Genomic DNA, 11,427 nt, shown 5'->3' with positions numbered 1-11,427 from the left:
AGAATGGGTATTCTCTGAAGGGGGTCCTAGAATGGGTATTCTCTGGGAGTGTCTTAGAATGGGTATTCTCTTGGGGGGTCCTAGAACGTGTATTGTTTGTTAATGAGGAGGAAATGTATCAAGCATGGCATTCTAAAGAGAAGACGAGTTGAGAAGTTGCCCATAGCAACCAACCTGCTTCTGCCTTCTATTTTATAGACTGTACTTGAAAAATTATGCCTCAAAGCTGATTGGTTGCTATGGTCCACATCTCCACTATTTAGAATGCTTGAATCATCTCCTCCGTTGTTCTCCGGCTGCGCAGACAGGTCATCATTATCCCTGATAATACAGTTATGCAATACATTCCTAATTTAGCGGGAACTTTAATGTACGTATCAAATATGGTTCCAGCGACAGTCGCTTCAATATTGTTCACTGCATTGTAATATAGGAAGCTCGTTATGAAATGTGTATATAGTGTATTTTTGCCAGGCCCATCTTTTTATGTTGATGCAATAATACATCTTAATATTGATTTTTCTTTTTCTACTGGGGGTTATTTCGGCTGGGACTGTATTGGACTTGCAGATATTTTAGACTGATATTGCATTTTTCATCTTTATATGTTTATTTCCATTGGTTTCTGCACTAATGGATTTTTCCAAGTACAACTTTCTCTTTCACTTATTATCGCATGATGGGCGGATGGATGGTGCTCTGTTGTCCTGTAGTGCAGGGCAGTGATAAGTCAGGGATATAACCCAGTTGGATAAACAGTTTATGTTATAGGACAGGTGGAGACACCCTCTTGCCCCGGCAGCCAAATTGGAGGTGTTTAATAAACCCAGTTAAATTGTTGACTAGCACTTAAGCAGCAATACGTGGGGAATGCACAGTGCGGTCTCCGCATCCCAGGGACCTTGTACATTAATTAGGACTACATTCGAGATTTCCGAAATTTAGCAATTTGATATTTTCAGCATCACTTAAGGCCCCCATACATCTGCAACGGTTCGCCGCAATATATCGATCCTGCAACCCGTCATCGCAGGGTCAGTGATATGCCGATCACGATCAAAAAGTTATCGTGAATGGCAGATCGGTGAAATTTAACATGTAGATTTTCACCGATCCCGACGGATCGCGGAACATCGATGGCAGCCGGACGGCATTCCCGACTGGCAGATCTGCGTTTCCAATCCCGTCGCAACATCGCGGTGATCCGTCGCAGATGTATGGGGACCTATAGACTGTTAGTTATTTGGTGGTGATATAATTACTAGAGGGGAATTTAATTGTTTTATCGCGGCCTCAGCTCCCGTTGCAATATTTGGAAATCTTCCCAAAGTCTGGCATTTGGGCACCATAAACTCTTTGCGCCCAGTAGTTTGCATGGGTTTAGCCGCTCTGCCCGGCTAATCCCAGTGAATTTGAGCGTGATAAGTAGTGGGCGCCTGCGCCCAAGTTGCGCCCTGCGGAAGTCGCACACCGATATACAAGTGTCACATATGAAATTAATCAGCACAGTCTGCTCATGCGTCCTAGTCACATCGCATTGCAGCTTAGACACATTTTCGGCAAAAGAGACGCAAAAAAGGTGCCTGTCGCTAGCAGAATTTCACAGAACCTGGCGCGCCGTGACGGGATTTTTAGCGCGACTGCAGCAAAGATGTATAAGGACACATCAGTACCCCTTTCTCTTGCTCTCCCCCTCTCACACGCTCTCTTAAGCTGGGTACACACTAGATGATTTCTCGGACTATTTGGCGATTGGACCGACTGATCATCGGGATTGTCTAGTGTGCATGCGCTATGTGCGCTTTCACTTGGCAACATCGGAGTCGTTCCATCGGCCGTGCATGCACGGCAGATGGAGCAAGCCAGCTCTTGATGCCAGTAAGGTGAATGGTGCAGGTGAACGATTCATCGGGCGGTCAGACATCGGATCGTTCTGTATGTACCACCTGCCCAATATATTGTGTCTTTGCACGGGTACACACACCGTCTAATGTGTACCCAGCTTTACTCTCTCCCTCACTTGCTCTTTTTTTCTTGTGCTCTCTCTCTCTCCCGCTGTCAAATAGTGTAGAAATATTAGGAAGCTAAAGACCGTCTTTATATCTCATAGGCTCCCACCGACCTGCAGTTGAACATGTGTTCAACACACTACGTTTATAGGTCATTGCTATTAAGCTAATATATTCATGTTTGGTGTCACATGCAAATTATTTATAGTAAAAAAATATTTTTATCTCAGTTTCTTCCAGGATGGTCTGAAAACAGCGGATAAACTGAAGCAGTACATAGAGAAATTGGCTGCAGATTTATACAATGTAAGTAGTGTGTACGTTACAGTCATCTGCGATGCTTTAGGGATTCCGACCCTGAGTGTAATCAGCAAGGGGTCTTCCTGGCATGTGCCTGTGGTTAGGGCAATTAGATTGAAATTTACAGAGAGAAAGGGACTAGTAGGTTTGAATAGTGATTGTACAGCACCCCAGAATAGCTACTGCTACAGTAAATGCAGCATGTGGATGTCCTGAGGAAGTTTTTGTGGTCAGGACCCGTTGCCGGAGTGAGGGTCTCAGTATAATGCATATATCAGCCGCCGAAAATTGCACTGCCAGTTCATCGGGGAAGGGGGGGATTAATCAACGGAGGAGAGTGCTACACACTGTATGTCTGTTTACCAGTGTCTACCGATAGCAGTTACCTTTCCTGCCTAATCACAAATCCTAGACCTGCCCCCCTGCCATATTGATTGTAAACGTTAAGCCAACAAAGATGGCGGCCTCCACCTGTTGGGATCTCCCTGCACTTCTGTGAGTGTCTGCACAGTAACCCCACAAAGGCACAAGTGTTAGATTTTTATTCTGCACTGCACAGATGTTACAGGCTCATATTTTTGGTCCACTACAGCCTAAGGGAACGGGATGTAGTTACCATCCTGGCGCCGGAATCCCGATAACAGTCAAAATCCCGGCTCCAGAATCCCGATGGCTGCGATCCTGAAGGTGAGTATTAGGGTTAGGCACTAGGCGGAGGGTTAAAGGTTAGGATCAGGCTGCGGGAGGGGTGTGGTTGTGGTTAGGCTGGGAGAGGGGAGGGTTAGGGTTAGGCTGGGAGAGGGGAGGGTTAGGGTTAGGCTGGGAGAGGGGAGGGTTAGGGTTAGGCTGGTAGAGGGGAGGGTTAGGCTGGGAGAGGAGAGGGTTAGGCTGCAGGAAAGGTAGGTTAGGGGGGAGGGTTACAATAGTTACCTGCATGCGTTGGCATTTCCACCGTCGGGATTACGCTGCCGGCATTATCAGCGCCAGGATCGCGTACCCAACCCATCTGGATGGTGCGTTGCAGTCACAATTGTTTGTATTTTGGCCAGTATTATTTGTTTTTCTGGAAAGAGATAGTAAATACTTACAAAAAGTATCTCCCTCCAGATATAGTGTGTAGGGTGTGATCATTTCTGTTGTCAGATCTAAGGAACACACGGAAATAGACCAGTCTGCATGGGAGCTGGAGTTCCTCTTTATGTTACAGTTGGTTATCACGCTGGCATGAGAAGAAGCAGAAGTGTATCGTGTGCTTACGTTGGGGATCCGAGCAACCGATGTGGTGCCTCTGCCCAATTCATCTGCTATTTACCTAATAATGAAAGTGGCCGTTCGTTACATTCAGTATAATCCTGCAAGTGAGCAGGCGAATGGTCCGGAGGTAAAGCAGCGCAGGAGTCATTACCTGCGTCACTTTCACCTGGATGCGAAACAGCCACTGCGTTAATTGGTGGCACTTTATCTATACACAACAATAATAATATTGTATTATTGAAAACGGCGAATTCCCCCTTCGGATAATTACGTTTAGCTTTGTGCACGCCGCAATCATCGGAAAATAACCATTACTGACGATAAGCTGACGGTTGTCTATATTTGATCCCCCTTCTCCAAAAATCGCTTCTCCTATTCCGCCTCTCCCGATTTCTCCAGTGGCTTCTGTTCCTCCTTGCTCCAGGAATTGTCCCTGTGTAGTCATCACAGTCAATATCACTGAAAGGCATTTGGGTTCCTCGACAGACTAAAGATACAGATGTGCCCTCATACATCAAGCCTCCTTACGCGTTAAACAGCCCTGCTAATCGCGCCATGCCATGGCGTGACATTGTAGCGCCGAGCATCTCTTTGTGCAACTTTTTACCTTCCAATGTGTCTTATTCACACAGTGATGCGAATAGATTGCACAAGCCGCTTCTGCTGATTAAAATATGTTGCATGCCTATGTTCTGTGTGTGTGTGTGACTGCAGGTGTATCTATATGCTAAACGCTACATTACAGTGTTACAGCCGCTGACACTGTAACATAGCATTTCACATGCAGATACACCCGCACTCGCTCAGAGAACATAGGCATTCAGCATATCATTTTAATCAGCAGAAGCTGCTTGTGCTATCTATTTGCATCACTGTGTGAATAAGACGCATTTGAAGGTAAAAAAGTCCCACGATAAGACGCTCGACTCTACCGAGGCACGCGGAGCTCCCGCGTTATGTGCGGCGCGACTTGTAGCGGTGTATGTGGACACCTCGGTACATTGTTTATCAGATATTTGTACCCGTCTGATTATATAGACACAGTATAGTTTACATGTCTCTAATAGATCATAGCCTTAATTTATGCAGTCTGATGGGCGGTCACGTTATATGTGTTCATATATAAATTACTTACACGTCACAAGGAAATTAATAGAAGACGCTGAAAATTGCATTTAACTTAATTCAGAGCAATAATAATCCTTATGTAAGAAATCATCTTTTCACTGTTGTCTCATTGCTTCCAAACTTAGAATAAGGAACTTGCATAATTGGTATGGGCTAAATGGTCTGTTTGCAATTAAAAGCAGTTTAAAGGTGTCCTCATTGCCTCTGCTGCCTCAATATTCATGACCATACGGTAAATCGCAGGTGATGTCAGACAAACTCTGCTCTCGGTGATGTCACTGCTTCCTAGTGTTCTGATTGGCTGCATTCTCAGGAATATTATTACGGCTGCCTCCACTGTGTAGGGGACAGTTGCAAGTGAGACTGACGGAACCACTGCCCAACGTGTCCTGCCAGCAAACATTTTGGTAAATGTGACAAAAGTTTAACGTTTCACTCTAAGCAACGTGGAGAAAATTGTGGCAGACATATAACTAATTATACATATAATGTTTGTAATGTGCCGCAGATAAAGCAGACGCAAGATGAGGAGAAGAAGCAGCTTACAGCCCTGCGGGACCTCATCAAGTCTTCTCTACAGTTGGATCAGAAAGAGGTAGGTGTATTTAGGTGGCTGCCAGTGCATGCTGAGACTTGTGGTTAAAAGGGCACCCGGGAAGCCAAAGGTTCTCTGTACCAGTGGAGAGTGCTTGTTCTGTTTCTAGGTTGTCATCTGATCTCATTGTTCTTCTCTGGATGAATCACTGCCTGTAATATAGAGAGACAATGGATGTATGAGGTGTCGGTGATAATTGCCATTTATCATTCCTGATTTATAGGGGAATTCTTCCCCAGCAATGGTGTTTGTGCAATAGAGAGCAGTGTACATTACATTATTATTTAGTGAACACTTTTTATAGCTAAACTAAACAAAACAGTAATGATGATAATCCTGTGGTCACGGCTACCAGCTTATGGGTGTCGGGCTTGTTATCACGCACCGATTGTGTGGATAGGATTGGACAAGTCTGATTGGCCATGTTGTGATCGGTTTATAATTTGCAAACACCTTATAGAGATATCTCTGTAGTCTGATGTGGGGTGAAATGGATTGGGGCCATCGTTAGCGCAACTCCTGAATAACTGAACCTAATTGCAAAGGACCAGTATCTCCCACAGTTCCTGCCAGCCTTCTGCCGCTTCTTGGTGACCAACAAAATAGTTTGATGTATATCAGATTAGTCTACATTGATAAGTTATCCTGGGTTGGGTACGGGATGCCGATGCTTGGGATCCCGGCAGTCAAAATCACGAAGCTGGCATCCCGACAGGGTTAGGAGACAGACACTTGTCGGTAGGTATCCTAATCCTTCCCCTGTCTCTAACCATAACCCTCCATCCCTGCACCCTGAGTCTAAAATCCCCCTAGTGCCTAACCCTAACCCTCCCTGCCTAGTGCCTAACCCTAACCCTCCCTGCCTAGTGCCTAACCCTAACTCTCCCTGCCTAGTGCCTAACCGTTCCTGCCTAGTGCCTAACCCTAACTCTCCCTGCTAGTGCCTAACCCTAACTCTCCCTGCCTAGTGCCTAACCCTTCCTGCCTAGTGCCTAACCCTAACTCTCCCTGCCTAGTGCCTAACCCTAACCCTCCCTGCCTAGTGCCTAACCCTAACCCTCCGTGCCTAACCCTCCCTGCCTAGTGCATAACCCTCCCTGCCTAGTTCCTAACCCTAACTCTCCCTGCCTAGTGCCTAACCCTCCCTGCCTAGTGCCTAACACTAACCCTTCCTGCCTAGTGCCTAAGCCTAACTCTCCCTACCTAGTGCCTAAGCCTAACTCTCCCTGCCTAGTGCCTAACTCTCCCTGCCTAGTGCTTAACCCTAACTCTCCCTGCCTAGTGCCTAACCCTCCCTGCCTAGTGCCTAACTCTCCCTGTCTAGTGCCTAACCCTAACTCTCCCTGCCTAGTGCCTAACTCTCCCTGCCTAGTGCCTAACTCTCCCTGTCTAGTGCCTCACCCTCCCTGCCTAGTGCCTAACCCTCCCTGCCTAGTGCCTAACCCTCCCTGCCTAGTGCCTAACCCTCCCTGCCTAGTGCCTAACCCTCCCTGCCTAGTGCCTAACCCTCTCTGCCTAGTGCCTAACCCTCTCTGCCTAGTGCCTAACCCTCCCTGCCTAGTGCCTAACCCTCCCTGCCTAGTGCCTAACCCTCCCTGCCTAGTGCCTAACCCTCCCTGCCTAGTGCCTAACCCTCCCTGCCTAGTGCCTAACCCTCCCTGCCTAGTGCCTAACCCCTAACTCTCCCTGCCTAGTGCCTAACCGTTCCCTGCCTAGTGCCTAACCGTTCCCTGCCTAGTGCCTAACCCCTAACTCTCCCTGCCTAGTGCCTAACCCCTAACCCTCCCTGTCCCCCCACTACTTACCTTTAGGATGTCGGCGTCGGGATTCTGAGTGCCGACATCCCATTTGTTACGATTGTGACTACATCACGTTTTGTTTTTTTATTTCTTTGTCGCATCTGTGCTTTTCTTTCCCTGGTTAGAGGAAGTTCTGTCAGATAAATGTATCTCGTCACCTAATCACATTGGAGGCAGCCATTCTGTCACATCATTGGTTCACGAGGCTTTGTGCCTCATACCTCAGTGCTATTTACTAACTCCTAGTGAGTTGACGAGCTGAATATTGGTTCAGGCACATAATGGCTCTGATGCACTTTCCTGTCTTCCCTCTTTCTAACATTAACTCGGACAATGCTCCTCCACTCCTGCTCCTTATTGTCCCCCGGACTGCCGTTCCTCCTCCGTTCCAGCGTTTCTTATTGCTGTGCCCATTGATTGCATCAGCTTGCAGCCTACACATTCACAATGCTATGTCAGTCTGCTGCCTGATCCTGGCGGATAAGTCTTCCAGTGCCTTCACATTGACTAAACTATCATGCTGTTTTCATTCTGACATAATTACATAGATGAATGCAATGACTGCCTGCAACGTCTGAATGCAAACACTTCATTGAGGTTAAGTTTGTTTTTTATTAAGCCTTGCAGATCTCTGCTTTTTCCCTCTTCTTTACACACAAAGGTGTAATGTACAGCAGTGCAGGCATATTGTCTTCCAGTGTTGCATGCAACAGCATGGTGACCTCCCAGAGACCGTGGGGCTGTTGCAGAATTGGGTGTTCACCTGTTTGCAGAGTGGGTCTTGTGCGTTTTCCTACTGCTCTTGCACAAGCAAGGGGTGACACGGAGGCGTGCAAGTATCCAACACATCTACACTTGTGACGGAGGAGGAGTAACGGGGGGGATCTTGTCTAGGCAAAGTTCACTAAGGGCTTGTCGGCGCAACTGTGAGCTACGCAGATATAGCGGAAGCGTAAATACACCTGTTCCCAGGCGGCAAGTATAGGATGGTGCAAGTCCGCACTGATAATGACAAGTGGCAAACCAAACGGACAAGGTGCTTACAGGCGAATATACCCATTTATTTACTGCACGCAAAGCAGAAGCAATTATGGTTGATTTGCAGGGTCAAATTAAGATGTGTGGGGGCCCCTATTAATAACATTGCCAATGATATGATGGAGATGTTATTAGAAAGTATATGGGTAAATACTCTCAGCACCACAAATGTGCTAAACGCACTGTAGTGCCCCCAGTTCACATTATCCCACACAGATACTCCTGTACACATTATGCTGGTGATGTAGCTATGTGTGGGGGCCCTGGGTATCCGCCCGGCTGCCTTGTTGTTAATCCAGCTCTGTTGAGTTGAGTTTAAGCTCCACTCTCCTGATCCCTGCTACTATTTATATTTTACTTTCTCCGTATATTGTATCTCATCTAATCCACCTTACATGTATAATTTATCGCTACCAGTCCTGCCGCCTTACATGTGTCCATCTACCCATTCATTACTCACTATGCATTATAAGTACGATTCACAGATAACCCCTGATGACACCTCCAGCCATATCCTCATATCTTTACTCGACCGAGCTGGCTCCTGTCATCAGGACACTGCTAATACATCTCTGTCAGTGATCTCACAGCTCGGCAAACACCGTTTGGAAAGTAGTATCATATTTTCAACTTCAGGGTCCATAGGGTGTCCACAGGATACCTTGGGGGTATAGGCGATGGCGGCAGACATCGGGCACCTCAGAGTTAAAGTTTTCAGCCTCCTAGGATGCACTGGGGTCCTCCCCTATACCCCGCCCCCAAGCCAAGGCATATCAGTTTCGTAGGTGCCCGGCTCGGAATTAGATCACCATATTCAGAGGGGGGCTGTTAACCGCCCCTGAAGTTTATTTCCAGGCAGCTCAGACGTCTATGCTGTCGCCCCTTCACCCCGCCGGACCAGAACGCCAGTACTGATCCGGGCATGCTGGTGGGAGTCTGGGGTCACAGCTAGCGGTGACCCCAGCATTTCCCTGACTGTGGCCGGATTCAAAGGGGTCAGGTAAGCGGCGGGGTCTCGCGGAGGGCACCTGCCGAATCACAGTCGTTTGGTCCTCAAGCAGGGGGCTCCCTGTGGACAGGCTGCGCGTGCAGCCAGATACTGATCCTGCGCTTTCCACTAGACCACCAGGGACAGCGTGCTGCAGCAGTATGGATATTCTCCAGCGTCCCAGGGGTTAATAGCATGCCAGGGGAGCGCGCCTTCCCGGTCTCACAGCCGGCGGCTCCCCGGCTGTGCAGTGCCTTTCCACAGTGGTCTGGTGAGCTGTGTCAACGCTCCTCCCCCGGTCCCACCTCCTCTCAGCTCCTCGGCGGCCATTTTCTAGGAAGTGTGCAAACGCTGTTGGAGTTTGATATAGGTGCCATCGCGGTCCGGGTCCCCCCACATACCTCTCCTCCAATAAGGTCAGAGTGTGCAGCGCTGTTTCCTACCAGGCTCTGGTCTGTGTAGTTGATCACAGTGCTTGTAGTGCAGGTCATTTATTTCTGCATTGTATGTGACTATATGCTAGCGCTGTCTGACTGTACTTCACTTCTGACTGTCAGCCATTTTACTATCCCTGTTCTTCCTCTACTAAAGCCCTTGCGGTGCGGTGTTGCAGGGTGTTCATTGTCTCACAGTAAACAAAGTGTTTGTCTGTGTGGGGAGTCACATACTCTCCATTTACACTTATCATGTCTGGGAGTGAACGGGAATACGCTCTTCAGCTACAATGTACCACATGTAATGTACTGTTAGCGGAGAGAGATGTGAACGCTGAGGGATTATGCAGGGCATGTTATCTTATATCACACCCGATTACTGTCACTGCACCTGTACAGGAACCGCCCTGGGCTTGTTTTGCTAAGGCACTTACAACACTTGCAGGCCAGTTGGCGACTCCCCCTGCGTTTCCCCAAATGGGGTTATCACAGCAGACTGTAGTCTCATCACCCATGCAGGGGTTCCCCAGGCAGTTGATGAAACCTCAGGGTCTCCCTGTTTCGCCCTCCCCAGGTCTCGCAGGAGCCTGTGTGGGTGAATTCATTGTCCACTACGGTACAGCACCTGACGGACGTTTTACAGGGGGGAGTCACCATTGCGGCCTTCGGTGTCTCAGACGGCTCAGTTTGATGATGATGACATGATGTCTGATGACGGTGAAATTATTGACTTTTCAGACCAAGAGCACCTTCGTTCAAAGGAGGCGGAGTCTAAAGTCTATATACCTGGCCTTATACGGGCAGTCCGTGCGGCCTTGGTTATTGAGGATGAGGATCCCCCCTGGCCATATCTAAATACGCCTTCTTTAAGGATGTTAAGGGAGATGCCACTGTATTTCCTCTATCTGGTCAGCTAGTGGATCATTTAGAGGAGGCGTGGAAAAATCCGGGTAAGCGGTTCCAGCCTCAAAAACCCTTGGCTTTTGCATACCCATTTGCGGATAATTATGTTTCCAAATGGGAAACTCCTCCACAGGTGGATTCTCATGTCACATGCCTAGTGAGCAGTGCTACATTGCCCATGCCCTCCATGTCCTCCTTAAAAGATGTTACGGATCGCAAGATGGAAATATGTTTAAAATCCATTTATTCCCTTGCTGGAGGGGCTTCCAGACCGGCTATGGCCGTGTGCTGGGTGGCTAGAGCCATGGATCGCTGGGCAGATAACTTGGAAGCATCTCTGGACACTGACTCTTCAGCTGAGCAGGTGGAGTTAGTAGGCAATCTCAGAGACTCCGCCACGTACATTAACAAGGCAGCCTTGGATATAGGTCTCCTCACTTCCAGAATCTCCTCGGCTGCAGTAGTGGCTCGCCGCTCCCTGTGGTTGCTCTCTTGGAGAGCGGATGCAGATTCCAAGAAGTGATTGGAATGCTTGCCCTTTAATGGACAGGTCCTGTTTGGTCCTGATCTGGACAAAATTGTGGCCACGCTGGCAGCAGCTAAGTCTGCGTGTCTGCCATCGGCTACAGTCCCATCAGGGTCTGGTACTTCGTCCTTTCGGCCTTATAGCGCCCAGGGTAAGTCAAAGATACAGTCCTTTCCAAGACAGTCAGGGGCCAAGAAATCTGCCAAGCCAAAGAAGCAGGCTTGGAGTACAAGAAGTTCTACTCCCAAGTTGGACGATAAGCCTTCAGCCTGACGGGACGAGCCTCCCCTTGGGAGACCCCAGAATGGGAGGCTGCCTGCTTCAGTTCGCCCAGTGCTGGTTCCAGACTACCAAGGACACTTTGGTACAAGAGGTGGTTTCTCTGGGGTATGCCCTCTCCTTCCGGCGAAGGCCTCCCAGTCGATTTTTCACAACAGGCCAAGGACCTGGAAC

General features: G+C 48.3%; 1 protein-coding gene across 5 annotated transcripts in view; it reads left to right on the top strand.

The window, feature by feature from the left end:
- ASAP1 (ArfGAP with SH3 domain, ankyrin repeat and PH domain 1) overlaps positions 1-11,427 on the top strand; it is a 354,817-nt gene that overhangs the window by 277,842 nt on the left and 65,548 nt on the right. For all 5 annotated transcript variants that reach the window (XM_088457891.1, XM_088457887.1, XM_088457888.1 and 2 more), the window contains 2 exons: positions 2,240-2,315; positions 5,200-5,286. In XM_088457891.1, the coding sequence (XP_088314017.1) occupies positions 2,240-2,315; positions 5,200-5,286 (163 nt within the window). The remainder of the gene's footprint in view (positions 1-2,239; positions 2,316-5,199; positions 5,287-11,427) is intronic.

This window comes from Taudactylus pleione, unplaced genomic scaffold, assembly GCF_031769625.1.
Source record: "Taudactylus pleione unplaced genomic scaffold, aTauple2 ptg000791l, whole genome shotgun sequence".
NCBI lineage: Eukaryota > Metazoa > Chordata > Amphibia > Anura > Myobatrachidae > Taudactylus > Taudactylus pleione.
Note: the sequence above shows the minus strand (reverse complement) of the source record. Positions and strands in the feature narration are given on the sequence as shown.